This window comes from Apodemus sylvaticus, chromosome 6, assembly GCF_947179515.1.
Source record: "Apodemus sylvaticus chromosome 6, mApoSyl1.1, whole genome shotgun sequence".
Lineage (NCBI taxonomy): Eukaryota > Metazoa > Chordata > Mammalia > Rodentia > Muridae > Apodemus > Apodemus sylvaticus.
Window position 1 is genome coordinate 136,557,425 of NC_067477.1, and position 24,089 is coordinate 136,581,513.

Here is a 24,089-nt window from a genome sequence, read left to right on the forward strand (position 1 = left end):
CTTTTGGTGGAGAGGGCCATACAAAGGGACAGGGAGATGAGTGGGATTGGGGAGCCGGTCTAGAACAGCCCGGCTCTGTAGGTCACACTGTGGAGGTCACCACTTACCTACTATGGAGCCTTTTAGCTTCTGTTGACAAATTGTTCCTCTGGGGCTTCCCCAGAATTGAGTGCTTGTTGGTCTGTCTCTCTTCACAGCTCCATCAGGAAGTTGGTTGTTTCTCTTTTGTCCCTCTCTGTATAGACAACAAGGCTGTGGCCATTCAGACCTTTGTTTCTTAGCTTTTGCTATATTGTAAGAGTTAATGTGTTTGAGGATCTGCTCTGTAGTTGTCTTTCTGTTGTTTGTTTGTTACTGGGGATTGAGACCGAGCCTTGCACATGGTGGGTGAAGGTGGGTAAATATTCTAACAGTGAGCAACACTCCAGCATTAGTTGTTGTCTTTATCTGCTGATTGTGAACAAGCCAAAGTCCGGGGCACTGTAGCTGCTATCTTGGATAATCCTCTCTAGGATCATTTTAACTTTAGGGATGATCACATCATTTTGTCCCAAAATCTTGGTTAATCCTATTTTTTCCCCTAAAATTATTACCACTTCATGTTTGTTTTTTTTTTGCAGTAATTTATATAACAAAAAGTCCCAAATTTGTTGTTGTTGTTGTTTTTTTGTTTTTGTTTGTTTGTTTGTTTTTTCTGTTTCTTAGTTGATCTAGCATTTAAGGATCTAGGAATCGAGAGGTGGCCTGAGGGTTATTTTTTGGTCGCAGATATTTCCTTGACTGCCCTAACTCTTAGTAGTTAATCTTAGTAGTATACTAGCCGCCCCTTGTGGTGAGGAGCATTCTAAACTTAAAGAGAAATAGTTGGATTTAAGTAGTTCAATATTGCTGGGTTAGTGTTTGGGGACCTTGTTGGATTTTATGTATTTAGAGAGTTTTTAATAAAGATATGATTGCACATACTCCTAGATATTTTGAGATGCAGAGGCAGGAAGATTTACTTAACTCTGGGAGTTGGAGGGCAGCCAGAGCAGGGTGGGCTCTGTAGCAGCACTTCTAATGAGTTCCCTGTTTCCACATAGAAAGTAGAGCCCAATGATATAACTGTCGGGTAGGATTGTTACAAAGTGCATGAGGTAGTTTTAGTAAAGATTTTTAAATGATATCTATTATCGATCAGCATCAACAAGTGTTCTTTTATTAATATATGCGCGTATGTACACTTATCTTCAGAAAAGCCAATGATACCTGAATTTGAGTGTGTGTTTAAAGACAACACCTTGCTCTGTTGTGTAGGTCTACCTTAAAATTCTGCTACAGTTTCCTAAGTGCAAGGATGCACCACCTGAATTTCAGTTTTGATTATTAGATTATTATAGTAAAATTGAATCATACCATTTCTCAGATACCAAAGTAGCATAATAGCAGAACTTTGATTCGTCATACAGCAAACATGAGAGCAGAAAACAAAACACACAATTCTGCTCTTAGGGAAACATCAGCCTGTTGGGAAGATGTGTATTAAGCCATTTCAGGTATTACAGGGTTGTTGTTGTTGTTGTTGTTGTTGTTATTGTTGTTATTTAATTGTGGAAGAGTAGAAGGTCTCTTCTTAGTCTTTATGTTAGACCATTCTTACAGTTTTTAAGGCAAAATGTGAAGGATGAATAGCAGTTGTCTAGAGTGAGATATGTTATATATAAACAGTTTTAAGGCACAGGTATACAAGGAAACTTAATTTAGGGACATATTATTAGAGTTCCTGTATGTTGGAGTTTCCATTTCAATATAGTATATTTTGAATGGTCTAGGTAACAAAAACAAAACAAAACAAAAGGCCAATTAAAATAAACTAGTCCCATGATTTAGATAATAGTGAATGTTTTCAAATTGTTTTGTTTTCAACTTAAAAATAGAAACATTCACTTTCTTTGTTGGGTGGGAGGGACTTTTCATTCAATTAAGCTTTTTGGTTTTGTTCTAAATTTTTATTATTTTTATTTTTGTATTATTTTTTAGAAGTATGTGTATATGAGGGGGCCAGGGAAAGGACAGGGCAGTACTGGAGCCGGAAGGAAATCAGAAGGGAACATGGAATCTCCCTGAAGCTAGAGTTAGAGCAGTTGTGAGCTGCCTGACGGGAGTGCTAGGACGCAGACGACGGCCCCAGCAGCAGCAGTGCACTGCTGAGGGCTCTCCAGCCATGTGACAACTGGTGCTGGTTTTTGACACACAGTGTCACTAGGAGCCCCATCTGACCTGGAACTCACAGAGAGCCCACCCTGTTTTTTGAATACTGGAGTTTAAAGGGATAAAGATAATGTGTCACCATACTGGCGGCCCTTAATGGTATTGTACTTTGAAATTATTTTTTATAGCTAAGAAAGAGATTTCTTGTAACAAAATATTGAGGGTTTCTCCTTAAATTCAATAGATCTTAGTATATTTTAAGAACATTTTTTAATTAAAAGTTTTACTTTATATATGTGTGGGTAAGTCTGTGTAGTACATGTGTACCTGGTACCCACGAGAGTCAGGAGAGGGCATATGTCCTACAATTAGATGAGATGCAGTCAGGTGGGTCCTCTCTGGGGGAGCACCAAGTACTCTTAACTGCAGAGATGTCTAGCACCTGCACTTTAAGAATATTTATTACCATATTGATGCTAACAGGATTGTATTTTATTTATGGCCTTGAAATTAGTTTTGAAAGTCATTAAATGTTTAAAAATTCACTGGTAAGATTTGCCCTTGTCTTTAAAGAATGAGTCAACCCATAGACAAGTAAATACATATATTTTTTCACTAGTCCTGAATTTTAAACTATGAGCTTCAGTGTGAAAAACTGAGTTCTTCAACAGAACTTACCAGTTAGTTGAAGAGATGATCATAAGCAAGAGAGCAGTACATGTGGCACTGTAGTGGACACACATAATTTAGCAGTTTGATGATGTCATTGAGAAGACTGTCCAGCTGTGTGGACTTGAAGGTACTGTCAGAAGGAAAAGCTTGCCATATTCTCATTCAGCCATGGTGCATTCCTGGGTTCTAAAGTATCCAAGCTGCTGTCCCCAATTGTATCAAGGACCCTTCAACTAAGGTCCTACCTAGTGCCTTGACACAAAACCCAAGGTGTTTCAAACATCAAAGTAGATACCCGTGGACCGCAGTGTTCCCAAGTCCAGGCAGGCAGGCTGGCAGGTTCAGTGTTTATGTCTCTATACAGACAGCAACAGGTTGGCTTGCTGTGTACTTGTTACATGTGTTTCATGTGTTACCTTATCAAATATTGCATCATTTTAACTTCAAGAAACCAACAGCTGTCAGGTGTTTTTGAAGATAGGCTGAAACAATGTATCAGAATACCATACTGTGCAAATTATTTACATAGAAGCAGAATATAAACTCTAGGTTACAAAGTGTATCTGGGTGACTTAAGGAGAGAAGAGTGGATTGGGAGAGAAGTTGCCATATGGCTTTTTTTAATTTCAGTGGTATCTGCTTTTAGCCTTTTTGAAGATGGTTTTCCCACCTTTCATCAGTTTTAATTTCTTTTCTTATTATTACCAGAATTATTTCAGAAGCAGTTTCTCCGTGAGAACTCTGTCCCTGACTCTGAACTAGAAAGTGCAGCTGCACACATTTCTGTTGTAGTTACTCAGAGCAGAGACAGTGGCTCTCTCTCATGCTCTGTCACCTAGATCGGACCAGGAGGCAGTCTTATCCCTAAGAGACTATAATGCCTCAGTTGTCCTAGATACATAACATCATGTAGCATTGTGTTCAAATAGACATTTTTTTTTGCAGTATATATGGGATTTAGAAATCTATTTTATTCTGTGTGTATATATGTACACCTGAGTTTATGGATTGTACCACATGCATTCAGGACCTTGAGAAGATCACAAGAGGACGTTGGGTCCTCTGGAACTAGAGCTGTAGGTGGTTGTGAGATGCCATGCAGGCACTGTGATCCAAATTTAGTCTTCTGCAAGAGCAGTAAGTGCTTGTGATCATTGAGCCATCTCTTCAGCCCTTACATTAAATGTGTCTTCTAGTCTCAGAATTGGGTGTTATGGAATGGGTACTATTTATAATGGAGAACCTTAAAAGAATATAATGTTAAAACCCTAGGAAAAGCTGTCTTATGGTCCCTGTCTCAGTAATTGTTCTATTGCTATGAAGAGACACTGTAATAACAAAGGCAACTCTTATGAGAGAAATCATTTACTTGGGGCCTTGACAGTTTTAGAGCTCCTTTATCATCATGGCATCATGACAGGGGGCAAGGCAGTATGCAGTGCAGGCAGGGGAAAGCTACATCATGATGAGAGGGGGAGGGGGCAGAATGGTCAGGAGAGTTTGAACTCAGAGATCCTTTAGCCTCTGCCTTCTGAGTGCTGGGATTAAAGGTGGGTGCCATCAAACCCAGCCAGAAGTATCTTGGTAGGTAATAGATAGATTTTTTTGTTTAACTTGATATAAATTCTGAAAGAGCTGCCAGGCAGTGGTGGTGCTCACCTTTAATCCCAGCACTTGGGAGTCAGAGGCAGACGGATTTCTGAGTTCAAGGCCAGCCTGGTCTACAAAGTGAGTTCCAGGACAGCCAGGGCTATACAGAGAAACCCTGTCTCAAAAAACAAAAACAAAAAAACTGAAAGAGGACAGTAGATTCTAAGAAGTTGAATATGAATGAATATAATTCTGTACATGTAAAAATAACTGTTTTCATTATACTCGAGTATGTGCCTATGACTGGAGCTACAGGTGGTTGTGAGCCACTGTGGTGTTCTCTTTAAAAATTTATGTCTGAGAATGTTGGTGTAGGGTACAGCTGGCAATAAGGATTTTTTTTTACGTAAATATAATATTAAAAGTTTTGAGATTTAAATTATTCTAAACTGCTTGATTCCCAGAGATTGGAAGAGTTCTGTTAAGTGATACAGAGTCCAGTTATAAATACAGTACATGAAACAAACCGAATGAGGAAGTGACTGATGCACTCTGGAAGACGGGGAGACAGTCACTGCAGCACTCTGAGAAGTCCTGAGGTCTTGGCTGCCATGCCCATGCGTGGTCTTGGTTATGGGGGAGAGGCAGACTTAATCAGAGAATCTAGTTTGTAATTTCAAAACAAAAAAAATAATCTCTATTAATTGATGGACTAATTCATGTTATAGAAAGAGCTTTGTGATAGAAGAGGCTATTCTGATCATCTAAGGGGTGTTTTCTGTGTATACCTGGAGTTTTCTGGTAAGTCTATGAGTTGCCGTGGTGTGTTTGTGTGTGTGGGGGTGGGGGTTAGTTGTGTAACTGCTACAATAAAACAATCTAGCACAACATTTTTCTCAAGAACCTTGAGCTTAAGTTTAAATTCTAAAAATAAACATATTAAAGAAAACTTGGAAAGACTAATAACAAAGGCCACTACCAAGCTAGTAATATGAACAGTTTTTAAATATTCTTCCATGTAGTTTTTACAAGTTCTTTGGTTTATTTCAGTTATTGTTTTAGAAGGTCAATTTTAGTGGCTACCAAATAGTAGATTGAATAGGTAATTGCAATTTTTTTATTGCAGGACATGAAAGTTAGTAGTTTTCCACTGTTAATGACTTTGGAAATTTGTAAGGATGGAGGTGAAAGAGGGAAGGTTGTAGAGGGGTTATAGGTGTGCATGATCTAATTTATATGTTTTTGGATAGAAATGTTGATTTTTTTAAAAAAAAATTACTAATATCTATACTTGCTATATACCATGGATTGTGCCACATAAAAATTAACATCAGATTTTTTATTTCCTTGATTGCTAGTGACGATATTTTCTCATGTATTTTTGTTATGACACTTATATATGCTATGGCAGACAGTGCTTGGATAGAGAGTGATTTTTTAGTACTCTAAAATGATAGTGTAAAACAATTCCTTGTTTCTCCTTGAAAATACTGCCAATCTTGCTAAGGAAATGCCAGCCTTCAATGTCACCTTCAGTTTTCCTGTAACACTGAAGCACATTTGCTGCCATTGATACTCCATTCCAAAATAATGGTCTTGTAAAGTTCCTGTCAGTGTGCTACTATGCCAGATTTGTAACAGGGTTGAGGGATACACACATCATAATAGTGTGAACACCAGCCATCATGTTTATGAACCCAAAAAGAGCTAAGAAAGGAATTTTTATAAACTGATATTTTAGAAGGAAACCATATTTGCCCCCATAAAAATTAGTGTGTGGTACTAGTTAGTCAAGAGATTTTGATTTTTGAGTACCTGTTACATTAATGCACTTGTGTTGTCTGTAGCAGAGAGAGACAGCCCAGCGCTGCCAAGAGCAGCCAGGCAGTTCCTTTTCTGCTCGACATCTACTCAGGAAAAGCCTTCTCCTCGACTGCTGCACCACAGGAAAGGTTTTTAGGGAGAGTCAGAGTGAAATGAAGTGAGGTTGTTATCACACAGGAGGAGTCACAGCTTGTACCCTCTAAGTTTGATAACAAGTTCATTAAATATTAAGGAAGAGATACAGGCTGGGGAGGAGGCGGTAAACAGTCCCCAAACATGGTAGGCTTCCCAGGAGTCAGTATTTTAAGGTTCTTTACAATGGTTGTTCATATGATCCTGTGTCTCAAAGGTTGTAATCTACGAGGTTTAAAGATTAATCAAAGCGTAGATGTGAAGTTTAAATTAAGTAGAACTGTATAAGCTGCTGCATATATCTTTCTTTCAGAATTTGTCTGTAAATTGATTTAATCGTGTTCCTGGTTAAAATGAGAAAGGAGTGCTAGTCTCTGGGAGGTTCCTTCCCCAGTACCTCACAAGCCTGGAGCCAGCACTGCACAGGCCTGGAATTCCAGCACTCGAGGGGAGGTTGAGACTGCAGGACCCGAAGATCAAGGCCATACCTGCTTACAGAGGGCTTGAGACCCTGTCTCGACGCTATACATTCTGGCCTTGAGTGAGCAGAGTTCATGTAGTATTTTAGCACTCTTGCTATGAGATCTTTTTTTTTTTTCATATCTCTATACACTTTTGGCTTTATCAGTTGTGTGGAAGTTCCTTGAGTTTGCTTGAGTTTGCCAGTGTGGGTGTGGATGTTTAGCCTGAGTCCTTCTCCTCATCTATAGAATAAGGTTCATAATTGCCTCAATTTTAATTGATGGCTAACTGACAGCAATTGCGAGGTGTCTGGCTCTCACAGTCATGGCTGATGGTATCCCTACTTGAGATCTGTTTCATAGTTCCTGAATGGCCCGTTGACTGCTCTAGCAAAATGAAGCTGTACTGGTATTTCTCCCAATTTTATTTAAGCATGACTCAGTCAAATAGGTTATAGGCTTTTTGCTGGCTTTAAAAATACGGCATCCTTATGTACACTGAAATGAACTAAGTAGCTAGTTCTTTCTAGTATTTTCTTCCCTCTGATCATCTGTGCTCTGGGAGGAGTTATTTGTTATGGCAATTCAGACATCCTATAATAATGGGATATGTTGTGGCTGAGATGATTGGGAATTCAGAGTTAAGTAAAACAGTGGATTAAAAAACCCCAGCAAATTCTGAATTTAACTTAGCCAGTAATGAACTTAGGGAATATGAAATTGGAAAGACAATAAATATTAAATATGTTCTTACCACATAGAGAAATGACTATGTGAAATGATTTATTTCATTTATGTGGGCTTTTTTGGTGTGTGTGTGTGGAAGTATATGTGTGCATGTGTGTGGGTGTGTGTTGCATCACCATTTCATTACATAGTCCTGATAATGACACACTTGGTCTGTAGACCGAGCTGACCTTGGACCTGGAGTCATCGTCCTGCACTGCCTTCTAAATGATGAGGTTATAGGAATGTACCATCATCCTCTGCTAATTAGTCTATTTTAATCATTCCACAATGAATACATGTACAATGTTATATAATTATTCTGTCAATTAAAATTAATGTGAGAAATTTGTTTTTAGTATGACATATAAAAAAACAAAACTAGTTTACTTTTTTTTAAATTTTATTTTGTGTGTACGAATGTTTTGCTTACATGTAATGGGGCACCATGTGCCTTGTACCCATGGAAGTTCAAAGAGAGCATTGGATCCTTTAGATTTGGAGTTATGGATGGATGGTTGAGCTGTCACGCAGATGCTGAGAATTTAACCCAGGTCCTCAAGAGCAGCAAGTGCTCTTACTAAGCCATCAATCACTGCAGGCCTAGGAATGGTTTTCTTTTTCTTTCTCTTTTTTTTTAATGATAAATATTTAAGACTTGAAGACTTGTTTGGAATTATTATTTAAACACTTTCAAGTTTGAATATTTTAAAGATTGAACAATATGTATGACTATTACAGTAAAATATAGATACTTAGAATAAATTATAAAATCATGATATAATCTGTTTATTATACTTATTTATGTGTGGAAACCGCTATATAATACATGTCACTGTGCACCTCTGGAGATCAGAAGACAACTTATAGGCTCTCTTCTACCTGATGGGTTCTGGGAGTTGAACTCAAGTTGTTAGGTTGTGTTCACTAAGCCATCTCCCTAACCCCACTGTGTTTAATAATTGCTAATACTGGATATTGTGAACTAGGAACTTTGCTGTTTACGCTATATTGTTTAATTTTGTTATCAGCCATACATATGATGCTGTAAAGTTACATTTTATTTACTGTTCTTTCAAATAATGTAAAGCAGCTAGTACTTTATATGAATTATAACTGTCAAAACTATATTGTATTTAAATATTATATGGGGAGCTGGGCACTCAGGGGGCAGAGGCAGGAGGCTCTCGGAGTTTGAGGACAGTCTGGTCTCAAAGAGAGACCCTGCCTCAAAAAACTAAAACAAAACCCCAAATATGTATGTGTGCATATTTATTTAATTATTGTATGGCATAATCAATTGCAAATTTTCTTGATTTGAATATGTATATGTAAATGTTTATTTGCTCTTCTAGAGTTTTAGATTTACATTAATTAGTAATTTGTTTTTTTATTGTAGAATGGGTCCAGTAATTGGAATGACTCCAGATAAGAGAGCTGAGACCCCAGGAGCTGAGAAGGTTGCAGGACTGAGTCAGATTTACAAAATGGGAAGTTTGCCAGAAGCTGGGGATGCTGCCAGACCAAAGGCCACTCTAGTGGGCAGTGACTCAGCAGATGACGACGAGCTAACAAACTTGAACTGGCTTCATGAGAGTAGTAATCTTCTAACACACCTCAGGCTGGGAAGTGCAGGCCTCCCAGTGGTTAGCCCGCTGTATGACATAGAGGGGGATGGTATGCCATCCTTTGGACCGTCCTGCTACAAGAGCCCAGAGCAACCATCAGCCACGGCAAAGCCCCCGTACTCCTTTAGTCTTCTCATTTATATGGCTATTGAACACTCGCCAAATAAATGCCTGCCTGTCAAAGACATTTACAGCTGGATTCTGGATCGCTTCCCATACTTTGCCACTGCACCTACAGGCTGGAAGAATTCTGTTAGGCATAATCTATCTCTGAATAAATGTTTCCAGAAAGTGGAGAGAAGTCATGGCAAGGTGAGTGTTTATAAACATTGTTCTGTGTGGTGAGAGAATTAATATAGTCCTGTAAAATTCAAGACCGAGAGATATAAAGCCATGTCAGGTTAGCTTGACGTTAATTATAGTCTTCATTTGCTTTAATTTATGGTGTTTTAAAATTTCTTAGTGTTGAAAGAAACTTACTAAAATTACATTCAGCCTGCCTTGGCACCTCGATTATTCTTTGATGTTCCTTTTCCACCTTGTTACTTACCCCTGCCCTTACCTGATGCTGAACTTAGGGCCTTGAGCATGCTGGTAGGAAAGCACTCTACCACTGTGCTATCCCCAGACCACCTAAGTCCCTCCCTCCCTCCCTCCCTCCCTCCCTCCCTCCCTTCCTTCCTTCCTTCCTTCCTTCCTTCCTTCCTTCCTTCCTTCCTTCCTTCCTTCCTTCCTTCCTTCTGTCCTTCCTTCCTCCTTCCTTCCTTCCTTCCTCCTTCCTTCCTTCTTTCCTTTTTTCTTATTTTTTCCTTTCCCTTTCCTTTCCTTTCCTTTCCTTTCCTTTCCTTTCCTTTCCTTTCCTTTCCTTTCCTTTCCTTTCCTTTCCTTTCTTCTTTCCTTTCCTCTTTCCTTTCCTCTTTCCTTTCCTCTTTCCTTTCCTCTTTCCTTTCCTCTTTCCTTTCCTATCTGTCTATCTGTGTAGCCCTTGAACTCCTCTCTGTAGACCAACCAGATTGGCCTCAAACTCACAGAGATCCATCTGTCTCTGCCTCCCAGGTGCTGGGATTAAAGGTGTGAGCCACCACCACCCAGCTCTCTTTACTAATAACTTTTTAAATATTTGTTTAGAAACTTGTTTTCACTTTTTTCTTTTTAGTTTTGTGTTTTCATGGGTAATATTATCCATTCCTGTGGCTTCACATAGCATCTGGATACTACTGTCTCTGATCTCAAGTCCATCTCCTAAAGACCAGACCTAATTTACAACTTAAGTGTTTAATCTAGAGATAAATTGGGACTTTGTTTTTTGTTCTTCTAAGATCCCAGATTCTAAGCTTGATATTTGTTCTAAAGGATGCCAGGTTACTTGGATATAAATTTTGAAAGGAATTTATACATTATCCTGATGAACTATCTTATTTCATAACCAGGAAAATAAGACCCAGAGAGGTAAAACTATTTGATTCTGGCCTGCAAAAACCAAGGTTAGACTCTAGGAAATAAAATACCTATAAATGTTCAACTCATCAGTTGACATGTGTGTGTGTGTGTGTGTGTGTGTGTGTGTGTGTGTGTGTTTGCATGTTTGTGCGCGTGTGCACGCATGCATGTGCATACATGTCTATATATGCTAAGAATACCTTTAGAAATTTTTTTTTCTTGATAAGCATAATGTAGTTCTCAAACTGTGTGTCTTGATATCTTTAGGGGTCCTGCATATTAGATATTTTACATTTTGATTTATAACAGTAGCAAAATTATAGTTATGAAGTAGCAATGATATAATTTTATGTTTGGGGATCACCACAGCTAGAGGGAACTGTATTAAATGGTCTCTTAACATTAGAATCATTGAGAATCACCGGCCTTAATATAGAATACCATGTTCATACTTGATTGGATTCTCTTTCTTTACCATTAATTGGGGGGGCGGGGCATGGTTTTGAGACAGGGTTTCTCTCTCTGTGTATCCCTGGCATTCAATCTGTAGACTAACTAGTCTGGCCTCACACTCAGATCTGCCTGCCTTTGACTCCAAGTGATGGGACCAAGGTATGTGCCTCACCAACTGGCAACCTTTAACTTTATAACTTTTCCTTTTAAAGCGGATGTTCATTGCTTTCGTTTTAGTTTAGTGTTCTCTTATGTAATCCCACCCTCCCGGCTCCTGTAGCCCTTTGTTGTTTCTTACAGTGCATATTACAACTGTGTACAAGTTTTTTATATCCTACTGGGAAGGGTATAAACTCTTTTAAAGTCAAAAATCTTTGTGCAGTAATCACTCATGGATATCTACCTACTTATCCTTGCTTTATGTAGTAACTGGTCATAGGGACCATGATTCCACCAACCTTGAAACTGCTGGTGAATGTTCAGGAAGGTAGGCAGAAATTCTCGGGTTCTGTTCCCTGAAATTAGAAAAGGGAGAATAGACTATAGTGTGTGTGTGGTGGGGGGGGGGCAGGTAATTACTTTGCAACCTTAAAAAAATGTTCAGTATTTCCCATTTTAATGCATAATTTGTTTCACATTATCTAATAATACTTAGGCATCTGAGTTTCTATTTTTTTTAAAGACATGACTACATTGGAAGTTCTTTTATATACATTTTTTACTTGTTTGATTTTTATTTAATGAGTTTGCTCTCCCTCCCTCCTTCTCTCTTTGCTTCCCTCCCTCCTTTCCTTCCCTTTCTCCTTTTCTTTGTAGAACTAGGATTTCATGTAGCCCAGCTGAGTTCAAACTCAGTGTGTAGCTAAGGGTGGCCGTCTTAGTTACTTTTAAATTGCTGTGATAAGATTGAAGATCTGGGGCTTTCCATATGATAGGCAAGTTATCTGCCTCTGATTAGCCTATGATTTTAAGGACAAACAAAATGAAAAGGGAATTCCAAGCTCATCAAATCACCCACAAGGAAGAGACAAGAAGGTACTCAAGCAGAGGGAGGATGCTGGGATCCGAGAGGAGGGTGAGTGGACAGCCCAGTAATACTCCTGTGGGAGGGCTGGTCCCTCCTCTAGATTCTCTCCAAGGCTATTGTGTATTGCCCATGAAAGCCCCAAAATCAATGTGGAGAAGGTGATTGCTGTCTCAGAATGCCAAAAACCTGATCTCTAAACCTTACATAGAAAGCACCCCTATAATATATAGGGAGAAGTAGGAGATAAAGTTCCTATTCTGAAAAAAAAAAAAAAAAAAAAAAAAAAAAAAAAAAAGAATGCCAAAAACCAGTTTCTCGTTTATAAAGCTGTTATTTTAACATTGAAGTTGTGATTGTTTGTTTTCTCATGAGAGGGCTTCTCTATTTGGCTTAGGCAGGAACTCATGATTCTTCTGCCCTGGCCTCCCAGGGCATGTTATCACCTAGACTTCAGCCAATGCTTTGGAGATACAGAAGCTGTAAACAGATATTCAAGGCAGCTTCTGGAAAGTAAGATCTCTGAGAGAAGCTGCCTAGGAAAGACAGAAGGAAGGGCCGAAGGGGCCCCAGAGGCAGGGATAAGTGCAGCTCAGAAAAATGCTTGAATGTCCCAGTAGAACAAGAACCAGCCATGCTGTGTATTCATGTGGTTATCATGGAGCTCTTAGGAGCTCTGGATGTCCAGAGAGTCTGACAGCTGAAGCTCCTTATGTTTAGAAGGTATGATGTAGTATTTTCTAATTAATAAACCCTGACAGTGGGTTTGCTACCCGCCCCAAGGCATGCTCCCAAATGAAATAGTCTTTATATATTTTGATGTGCCTTGAACAGCTCAGTAGTTGGGCCACTGCCTAACCTCCATGCAGTTAATCCCAAGTCGGTATTTACCAATTTTATGTTCTGTCTTGGCTGCTCTGGACTCCGAGGGCTGATCAGTTGGGCCAAACTCTCTCAGCTCCTTCACACAGCAGCCGTAGCTCTGTCCTGAACTCTTCTCTGGCATCTTGACTCTCCTCCCTCTACACTTTGTGGCATAGCGGATCTCTCCTTCATCCCTCTCTCTTCTGGCCCCAAGCCTGGGAATCCTCAAATCCTGCCTCTGTCTCCCTCCCAGCTATTGGCCGTTGTTATCTTTATTCCCAATCAGAACCAACTGGGGGCAGTCTCCCAGAAGTTAAGTACAGATACTCTCATACAAACAGGGTTGGGGGGAACATAATTAGCATTCGTAATACAAGCAGCTGTAGGGAGTGGGTGGTTCTGATGTCATGTTCCCCAATTGGTTCTTGATCTATCAAAGAAGATGCCAGGGGCTAATTGCTGGGCAAAGGAAAGAGGTGCTACTTCTGGGTCCCTGCAGGCAGGTAAGAGGCGCAGGAAGAGGAAGAGGAAGAGAATTTGACCATGCTTCAGAGGGAGAAACGTGACCAGCCACGTGAGATCCTGGGGGAGCGGCCACAGGCCACTTCCCCAGGTGGGAGATTAGAGACGCAGCTAGCTGCGGGCAGTTCGGGGTTATTGAACAAGGAGAAGGTAACCAGGACACTAAGCTAAGGGCAGATTAAGATGTGCTGAGCTAAGAATTTTGGGAAGGGCATGCTAGCTGCAGGAGATAAGAAGCGCCCAGCCATTGAGCCAAGGGGCAAGTTGAAATTGAGCTGCACATGCGTGTGTGTCTGTATGTCTTCAGATTTTCATCCATGGATCCAACATTCTCTGGGCAGGGGCTAGTAGTGCAGTCCACCCAGAGCTTAAAGTGAGGTCGTAGGAACTATATACTACATAAGCAGCTACAGTGTAGGCTGGAAGATGGGGGTATAATGGCCCCACCAGGAGGGATCCCTGAGAGGACGGGGAGGAAAGCTGAAAAGGGAGAGAGGCTTAGTGTCTCCCCGTAGGAAACACGGAGAAGGACATATTACAGGACAGAAAAGAAAGCTTTATTTTCAGAGGTCAGGAATGGGAAGTTCACACAGTCTAGCATTGGAAAGTAGGAGATAGAAGAAAGGATTCCATGGGTATACACTATGCAGCCCCCATCCTGGCATCTCCCATCCTTCAGGAGAGGTTTGATGCAGTATAGAACCAGGCATGGTTTGGTATAGTGTCTTGAATGAGATCACCTGTAAGTCTCCAACATTTGCTCTTTTGGTCCTCGGTGGTTTTTTGAAGATGATTAGGAGATACCCCCTTGCTGGAGAATGTATGTTATAGGGGTGGGCTTTCAGGTTTCATAAAGACTCCTACAAAGATCACCCATGCTCATGGATTGGCAGGATCAATATAGTAAAAATGGCCATTTTGCCAAAAGCAATCTATAGCTTCAATGCATTCCCCATCAAAATTCCAACTCAATTCTTCAGAGTTAGAAAGAGCGATTTGCAAATTCATTTGGAATAACCAAAAACCCTGGATAGCAAAAACTATTCTCAACAATAAAATAACTTCTGGGGGAATCACCATCCCTGACATCAAGCTATACTACAGAGCAATAGTGATAAAAGCTGCATAGTATTGGTACAGTGACAGACAGGTAGATCAGAGAGACAGAATTGAAGACCCAGAAATGAACCAACACACCTATGCTCACTTGATCTTTGACAAAGGGGCTAAAACATCCAGTGGAAAAAAGACAGCATTTTCAACAAATAGTGCTGGTTCAACTGGAGGTTAGCATGTAGAAGAATGTACATTGATCCGTTCTTTCTTTTTTTTTTTAAGAGAGATTTATTATTATATGTAAGTACATGGTAGCTTTCTCCAGACAACACCAGAAGAGGGGATCAGATCTCATTACGGATGGTTGTGAGCTACCATATGGTTGCTAGGCTTTGAACTCAGGACCTTTGGAAGAGCAGTCAGTGCTCTTACCCACTGAGCCATCTTGCCAACACACATGGATCCATTCTTATCTCCTTGTACAAAGCTCAGATCCAAGTGGATCAAGGACCTCCACATAAAAGCAGATACACTGAAACTAATAGAAGAGAAAGTGGGGAAGAGCCACAAAATATGGGTACAGGGAAAAATTTCCTGAACAGAACACCAAAGGCTTATGCTCTAAGATCAACAATCAATAAATGGGACCTCATAAAATTGCAGAACACTGTCAATAGGACAAAACAACAACCAAGAGATTGGGAAAAGATCTTTACCAACCCTACATCCGATAGAGGGCTAATATTCAATATATACAAAGAACTCAAGAAGTTAGACTCCAGAGAATCAAATAACCCTATTAAAAATGGAGTATAGAACTAAACAAAGAATTCTCATTTGAGGATTACCAAATGGCTGAGAAGCACCAAAAGAAATGTTCAATATCCTAGGTCATCAGGGAAATGCAAATTTCCCTGAGATGCAGGGACCACCTGAGATTCCATCTTAACATCAGTCAGAATGACTACGTGAAGAACTCAGGCGACAGCAGAGGCTATCATGGATGTGGAGAAAGAGGAACACTCCTCCATTGTTGGTAGGATTGCAAGCTGGTACAACCACTCTGGAAATCAGTCTGGTGGTTCCTCAGAAAACCAGACATAGTACTTCCTGAGGACCCAGCTGTACCACTCTTGGGCATAGACCCAGAAGATTCTCCAACATGTAGTAAGGATACATGCTCTACTGTGTTCACAGCAGCCTTACTTACAATAGCCAGAAACTGGACAATAGCCAGAAGCTGGAAAGAACCCAGATGTTCGTCAACAGAGGATACAGAGATATACAGAAAATGTGGTACATTTACATAATAGGGTACTGCTCAGCTATTAAAAACAATGAATTTATGAAATTCTTAGGCAAATGGATGGAGCTAGGAAATATCATCCTGACTAAGGTAACCCAGTCACAAAAGAAAACACAGGGTATGCACTCATTGATAAATGGATATTAACCTAAAAGGTCAAAATACCCAAGTCTGTACAATTCACAGACTATATGAAGTTTAAGAAGAAGGAAGATCAAAGTGTGGGTGATTCCATCCTTCATAAAAATAGGTACAAAATACTCATGGGAGGAAATATGGTCACAAAGTATGGAGCAGAGACTGAAGGAAAAGTCATCCAGAGACTGCCCTACCTGGGGACCCATCCCATATACTGACACCAAACCCAGACACTATTGCAGATGCCAAGAAGTGCTTGCTGACAGCAGCCTGATATAGCTATCTCCTGAGAGGCTCTGCCAGAGCCTGATAGATACAGAGACGGATGCTCACAGCCAACCATTGGACTGAGAACAGGGTCCCCAATGGAAGAGTTAGAGAAAGGACTGAAGGAGCTGAAGGGGTTTGCAGCCCACAGGAAGAACAACAATATGAACCAACTAGTACCCCTAAGGCTCTCAGGAACTAAACCACCAACCAAAGGGGAAACATGGCTCCAGCAGCATGTGTAGCAGAGGATAGCCTTGTTGCACATCAGTGAGAGGAGAGGCCCTTGATCCTGGGAAGGCTCAATGCCCCAGTGTAGGGGAATGCCAGGGCAGGGAGACCAGAATGAGGGAGTGGGGTGTGGGGGTGAGCACCCTTATAGAAGCAGGGGAAGGGAGGATGGGATAGGGGGTTTCTGGAAGGGAAACCAGAAAAGGGAATAACATTTGAAATGTAAATAAATATCCAATAAAATAAAATTTAAAAAAAGAAAAAGATTCCTACAGTTTGAAGTGAGTTCTCTCTTTGCTTCCTGTTTGTGGATTGAGACGTGTGTGAAGTCTCTGCTGCTGCTCCTGTCACCTTTTGCCTGCTACCTCCATTCTTCCATCATGCACTCTAACCCTCTCACTGTAAGCCCTGAATAAACTATAGGTTGTGGAAAGAAAAAGATACCATGACCAAGACAATTTGTTGGACAAAGAGTTTATTGGGGACTTATAGTTTCAGAGGTGAGGGGTGTGATAGCAAACAGGCAAGTATGGTGTTGAGAGCTTGCATCTTGAGGCACAAGCTTGAGGCTGAGAGGAGACAGTGCTAACTGAGAATGGTGTGCGCTTTTGAAACTCCAAAACCCGCCCCCCAGTGACACTGTTCCTCTAACAAAGCTACACCTCCTAATCCTTCCCAAACAGTTCCATCACTAAGGACCATGTATTCAAAGATAGGTGCTTGTGGAGGCTATTCTCATTCAAACCACCATAGTGGCCTTGAACTAGTTAAAGATTTCCTTCCTTCCTTGCTTCCTTCCTTGCTTTCTTTTCTTTTCTTGCTTTCTTTTCTTTTCTTTCTTCCTTTCCTTTCCTTTCCTTTCCTCTTTCCTTTCCCCTTTCCTTTCCTCTTTCCTTTCCTTTCCTTTTTCCTTTCCTTTTTCCTTTCCTTTCCTTTCCTTTTTCCTTTCCTTTCCTTTCTTTCAATTTGAGAGTGTTTCAGCATGTAGCCCTGTCTAACCTAGAACTCAGTATGTAGACCAGGCAGGCTGGAACCCACAGAAAAAAAGTTATTTTGGTTAGGTTTTTGAGACAAGGCACAAACTCAGGCACAGACAGACACATAGATACACACAGATTTATATACTGTTGGTTTGGGACAGATCTCCCCATGTAGAACAGGCTGGCCTTGAACTTAGGACAATACTCTTGCCTCTGACCCCCGAAGTACTTGGGTTACACCACACTTGACCCTAATTATTCCTGTTGTTTCTGGGGTACCTTGCCACTGAATGCCAGAGATACCTCATCTGATAATACAGACAGACCATTTCTCCCTGTGCAGCTGTGTTAAAACACGCACTCAGTTTACTTTTTCTGCATGCCTCAGTTGCCAGGGTGCTTAAAACTGTTCTGTTCTCAGTGGCTGGACTTTTCCACAGATAAGCAGCTTTCTTTCCCCAAATTAGTTTTATACCTTACCATTTATCACCTAACCTGTTTTAAAATTTGAGTTCCATCCTTATTGTTGGTATCATTGAATTCCCTATGCCAATTTCAGAGTAACAAGTTAATCTTCATTTCTTTTTAGCCTTGTCACTTAGCTATTACTTTATCTGAATCTTATTACAGTTCTCTGAAATGATCTTGGATCTTTATTTTATGAGTAACATATGGGAGGTTTAACTTTCAGAATCAACAATTTGTCCAGTTTCACATGACCAGTCAGTAATGATGAGTATCTTGGGTTTTTAAGAATTTTTTTAATTCCATATTGTGTGTGTGAGTATGTCTGCCTGTGTGTGAATGCAATTGGAGGTCAAAGGGTGTTAATTAGTCCCTGTGGTTGTGTGTGGTTGTAAGCCTTCTGATAATAGTGTTGGGAACTAAGCTTAAGTTTCTGCAAGTCTGGAATGTACTGTTAATTGCTGAAACCATCTCTCCAGTCCTAGATCTTAGTTGTTTAACTTGTGGAATAATATTTTTTTCATTGTGCCATTTTATAAAAATGAAACAGTATGCAAAGATAAAAGGTCTCATTAGTTGCCTGATATTGCTGTGATTGAGAATGGAAAGTGGAAGCGATGTGGAATTGACTGCATCAAACCTTGCATCATACATGGTTTTATGCAAGGAAGGAGTGTGGGGGAAAGGAATAAGTGAATTTAATTGTCTCCCAAAGAATTACTAATGTAGTTAGTTGTGAAGTATAATTTAGATTCCATGCTGTTTGCAATATAAAGGGCATAGAGTCAGGGAGATGGCTTCGAAGGCAGAGGCACTTGCTGCCAAGGCAGAGGCGCCGCCTTTGAGTTCTCAGGTCCATGAAGACAGAGGAGAGCAGTGAGAAGCGTGTGTGCTTTCCTCTGATTCCTCCCCACCGGCCCCCAGGCGCACGGCTTGTCTCTCCCCACAGATGAATAAAATTTAAGCCTGGGTATAAATAAGTTTCAACCTCTCTCATCTTGGGTCAGAGCAAGTTTTATTAATTCATGGTGACTGCAACCAGTCATGTATAGCAGGCTCACTTCCACTTTGTAGTGGATTGTGGAAGCGGGTGTGAGCAGTGCAGCAGATACACGCTAGGAGGCGCTCTCCCACTGGCTGCACCCCATCCTTCACCTCAGCTGCGGCTTGGACTCAGCAATGGGAGGGAGCTTTCCCCAGATGCTTCTCAGAGCAGTCAGAGGATAGATAGTTCCAAGATACTAATTCTTGCACAACTTTTTTCTAGGTTAATGGAAAAGGCTCCTTATGGCGTGTTGATCCAGAATATAAGCCCAACCTTATGCAGGCCTTGAAGAAGCAACCTTTTTCCTCTCCACAAAGGTAAGGGCCCTCTATGTGGTTAGATTTATTATGTCAACTGAAGAAAACAAAATTATAGATTTTATTTTAGTTGTCTTGTTTTATGTATGTGTTTATCTAATTGTATAGAGAAGTAGTTACTGCTAACATTAACCTAAGATATTTTCCTCTGGTTAATTTTTTTTTTCTAGAAAATAAAATGCTGGGTAGTTTAATATAAACTCTCAGAAAATAAGTCAGTAAACTATATTATAAGTAAGCTAAATTAATTGTGTGACTTCAGTTGCAAAAACATTAACTCATTTTAATTGTTTGCATGCTAACAGTGACACAATAAATTAAATTCATATTTAAAATTTTTGAGGGCTGGTGAGATGGCTCAGTGATTAAGAGCATGGTCTAGTCTTCCAGAGGACCTGAGTTCAATTCCCAGCAACCACATGGTGGCTCACAACCATCTATAATAAGATCCAATGTCCTCGTCTGTTGTGTCTGGAGACAGCGACAGTGTGCTTACATACATAAAATAAATAAATCTTTAAAAAGAAAACAAACAACAAAATAAAATTTTTGAATAAGATGATTCATCATTTGCAGCCATAACATTTTGCAGGGGTCCATGATTCACTAAAGAATGATACCCTGACTCAAATAGTATGCAAAACAAAGAGTGTTTTATTCTACAGAAGTCCAGCGTGCTGGGGTCTTCCTTGACCAAGATAGAGATGCTTGAGCTCACGGGCCCAATTTAATGCTTGTTAGGGCAATTCCAGGAGGGGTAGGTGATCTTTATCTTAATTGATTGGTTCTACATCTAGGGACTTTCCAGGACTATTGCTGGGGGTTGTGGGGGCTGGAAACTTTCTGGGGAGGCCTGGAAACTATTGATGACCCATTGCCCTTGCCTCAGGCCTGGTGGTGGGGCACTGATGGTAGGGCAGTTTCTGATTAGCTGCAGGAGGCCTGGGACTTTTCCAGTATCTGACTTGCCTGGACTTTCTCAGTTCTTGGAAGCAGAGATTTAGGCCTAGTCTCCTGACATGCCAGTGTGAAGCCTGTCATGGAGTCAGCCTATCTCCGTCCTCTCACTGTTGGCTAAACCATTCCCCCTTCTGTAATGGGCCATTTCGAATCTTTGAGATGTTTCTATGGACTGGTATTATTGTTTCAGAATCATCAATTAAACAGTGAAAATCTGATCCCTCACACACCTAAACTAAAGGATTGATTATGCTGGGATCACAAGTCAAGGCCAACATCTGTCTGGATGAAGGTCAGGATACAGACCACGGTGTCACTGTGGAGATCAGCTGGAGAGGGACTCAAGTCAACACTGAGGTCACTGTGGAGATCAGCTGGAGAGGGACTCAAGTCAACACTGAGGCTTTTTTGTTTGTTTTTGTCTTATACTTTCTTTCTGACTAAGGCTGTGGATTCTTTGACCATCCCTGAGCGGTCAGCATAAAAAGTTCCTCAGCTAAGGCTGCACTGTCCTCTCTACTGGAGAAACAGCAGGCCTAGGCCTCGCGTTCTGTAAGAACTTCTCTCAGGGAGGACGATCCTGCGGGTCTCGATGGACTTTTCCATCTCCTGTGTATCTGCATCTATAGCCATCCATACGGCCTTGTCATTTGTATCCTGAGTCATTAGGGCTGAGGCTCCTACACGAGCAGTTCCTGCCTGCCCTATGCCAAGGAAAGAACTTAGTAACACAGTGGAAATGGCCATCCTTTTTACCTGATTGTTTGGAAGCAGTTGGTTTGATGAAGTGGGAACCCACTGGGGCAGAAGGGTGGTGGGTTCTGATGAGGGAACAATGGTGGACTGAGGCAGAGGTTTCAGGGTGGTTGGTTGGGCCTTGTTGGAGTGTCAGGGGACCATGGGTCTCAACAGGCTACCTTAGAGCGGTTAGACAGTAAAGAGGAGTCCCAGATCATAGGCAGAGATGTAAAGTCTTAGTCCCCATGTCTTGCCAGCCTTCCTGCCAGCTGCCGTGAACTTGATGATAAGGTTGTTACCCCTGGGAGTACCCAGATAGTAAGGAGACTCAAACCAGCCCACAAGTTTCTCTATTAAGGAACTGGCCTGAAGTGTCTGTATCACCAAACCAGGTCACAGTGATGAGGTCATCTTTGATGGGCAGCTACTGGCTGGTTCAGCAAAGCATAAGCAGCAAGGGAGCAGGGTCAGGAGTGCTGAGGTCTCAGTTTCAGTGCGTCTCAATGGGCTGTGGAGGACTTCCCAAGTCTCTTGTGTGGTGGTTTGTCTAGAAGTCTCCTCTGACAAGACCTCAACTTCTAGGTCATCTCCCCCCCATACCTTCCCCCACCCACTTAACATAGGATTGGTGTAGCCACACCCTGATCCTATCCAGCCACAGGCATGGTCAGGATCATGGTGTGAGGTCTTTTCAGCGAGGTTCCAGAGTCTTGTGGCTGTGTCTCTTAATCCAGACTTCGTCACCTGGTTCAAAGCAGTGAGGGTTAGGGGGAGGAGCAGACTCATAAACCTGGCGGATGGCAGGCCAGAGTTGCTGCTGGACCCTATGGAGGGCTTCCAAGGATTTTAAATAATTTTGTTGGTCATTCAGTTAAGATATCAGACTGGAGGTTAGGCGGCATGGGAGGGACCTCCCTCCCATATAGGATCTCAAAAGGGGAGGAGACCTAAAGTATAAGGGGTGTCCCTAACACTATATAAGATAGAAGAGACGCCCAGTCTCTGCCAGTTTCAGAGGTTACTTTGGTCAAGGCCTCCTTCAGGGTCTTATTTATCCTCCACTTGGCCCTGAACTCTGGAGTCTGTATGCACAATGTAATTTCTAATTGGTCCCGAGAACCTATGGTAGAGACTGAATTACCTGAGAGATGAATGCTGGTCCATTGTCAGACCCAGCAGACTAGGCAAACCTTATACCTGGGTATGATGTCTTCCAGAAGCTTCTTTGCCGCTACATTGGCAGTCTCCTGAAAAGGTATCTATTAAAAAACTAGGAAAGTCGGGCAGTGGTGGCGCACACCTGTAATCCCAGCACTCTGGGAGGCAGAGGCAGGCAGATTTCTGAGTTTGAGGCCAGCCTGGTCTACAGAGTGAGTTCCAGGACAGCCAGGGCTATACAGAGAAACCCTGTCTCCAAAAATCCAAATCCAAAAAACAAAAACAAAAAACCTAGCAAATACTTATAACCATATGTTCCTGGTTTTCTTTCTGTGTATTTCCCAGTTAGCCTCTGGCCGTTGACCCCTGTTTGTGGTTCCTGGAGCAGCTCCTTCAGTTTTCAGTGACCCAGGTGTGATGAAGCTTGATGAAGCTGATGGATGAGTTGCTTAGCAACTCCTTAGGTAGGATGGTGCAGCCTGCAGAGGTCAGCAACCATCCTTCTCTTCCGCAAACTCCTTAGCGATTCACCTGAGCTCAGTTGTCCTCAGCAGTATATTCAGGGATGGTGGCTGGAAGCACAGGGGCAGCAAAGCTTAGCAGGATGTTGATGTGGGAGCTTAGGTGTCCTCCCTTCAGCTTCCTCAGCTAGCCTGTTCGTTCCTCAAACTACCTCTGCTGTCCCTCCCGATCCCCGGGGCAGTTGAATTGTGGCCACTTTGAGAGGAAGCCACAGTGCCTCCAATAAAGCAAGTATTCCTTATTTTTGATGGTTTTTTCTTTCAGCAATCAATAATCCCCTCTCTTGGTATATAGACCTATATACACGAGCTGTAGCAAAGGCATATCTGCTGTCAGTGTAGATGTTCCTATGGCCCCTTTGCCAGTTCTAAAGCCTAGCTTAGAGCCTTTACTTCAGCTTTTGGGTTGAAGTTCCTGGTGGCAAAGCAAAATAAGAAATAAAAAACATAACAAAATAACAACAATGAAAAAAGCAAAGCCCAAATAACAGAGCCCAGCTTCACTACTGCTGCCCCTGCACACCTGATTTCATTCTGGATGAAGCTGCTTCCATCCGTGATGGAGATGCTTTCTGCATCTGGCCAGGGCATGTCAGTCAAGTCTGGCCTGATGCTCTGGATATGCCACAGAACGAGACAATCATGCTGTAGTCTGAGGGTGGCAGGTCAGGTAGCAGGTGGCTGGGATTAGGGCAGATGATGGGGTTGGGTTATATCTTATTCAAGGGGGATTCCGACGTAGAGCCTGGAAGCGTACCAGTCTCATGTTAGACAGCCATCGCCTGTGAATTCTCCAGGGTCCATGGGGGTGGGGATAACAAGTTCCTGCCCCATGGTTATTTTGTTGTCATCCTTGACTAGCAGGCAGTCCTTGGGTCACCGGGTCCAGCTTCTTAGATGAGTAAGCTAGAGGTCTCGTCCATGGTCCTAAGGTCTGGTGAGCACCCCCTTTGCTATGCCCTTTCCCTCATCCACATACAGGTGGGGAGTCTGTGTGTGCTTAGGAGGGCCAGGGCTCAAAGTGCCTGCAGTAGGCTCCAGTAGGTTGAGCTGATTTTTAATTTAAGTTCAAGTTTAAAAATTTAAATGTTAAGTAAAATAATGCTTTAAAGGTTTTTATGTTGTCATTTTCTGAAAACATTTTAGTAATGTATTTTCTTACAACTTCCTCTGGCTTTAGGGTTTTTTTTGTTTGTTTGTTTTGTTTTTGTTTTTGTTTTTTTCATTTTCTCAGACTTAACATCTGGACATTATGATCTCCCCAAGTCTGATTTTTTTTCTTTTTCCTAAAGAAACCTTAAGAATCTTAAAATTCTGTTATGTATATATATTTGTGTTGGAATATGCCTTATTAAGATAAACTTAAGAGTTGTCTTTGATG

At 41.4% G+C, this 24,089-nt stretch overlaps 1 protein-coding gene and 1 non-coding gene across 3 annotated transcripts in view; one reads left to right on the top strand and one right to left on the bottom strand.

Annotated features, from left to right (window-relative positions):
• Foxn2 (forkhead box N2) overlaps positions 1-24,089 on the top strand; it is a 49,821-nt gene that overhangs the window by 14,309 nt on the left and 11,423 nt on the right. For both annotated transcript variants that reach the window (XM_052186582.1, XM_052186581.1), the window contains exons 2-3: positions 8,995-9,535; positions 19,237-19,331. In XM_052186582.1, coding sequence (XP_052042542.1) covers positions 8,996-9,535; positions 19,237-19,331 — 635 coding nt within the window. In that variant the 5' untranslated portion in view covers position 8,995. The remainder of the gene's footprint in view (positions 1-8,994; positions 9,536-19,236; positions 19,332-24,089) is intronic.
• Positions 6,061-6,159, bottom strand: LOC127688265 (small nucleolar RNA U13). Its single transcript, XR_007978659.1, has one exon. It is a non-coding gene; the product is annotated as a small nucleolar RNA U13 (small nucleolar RNA).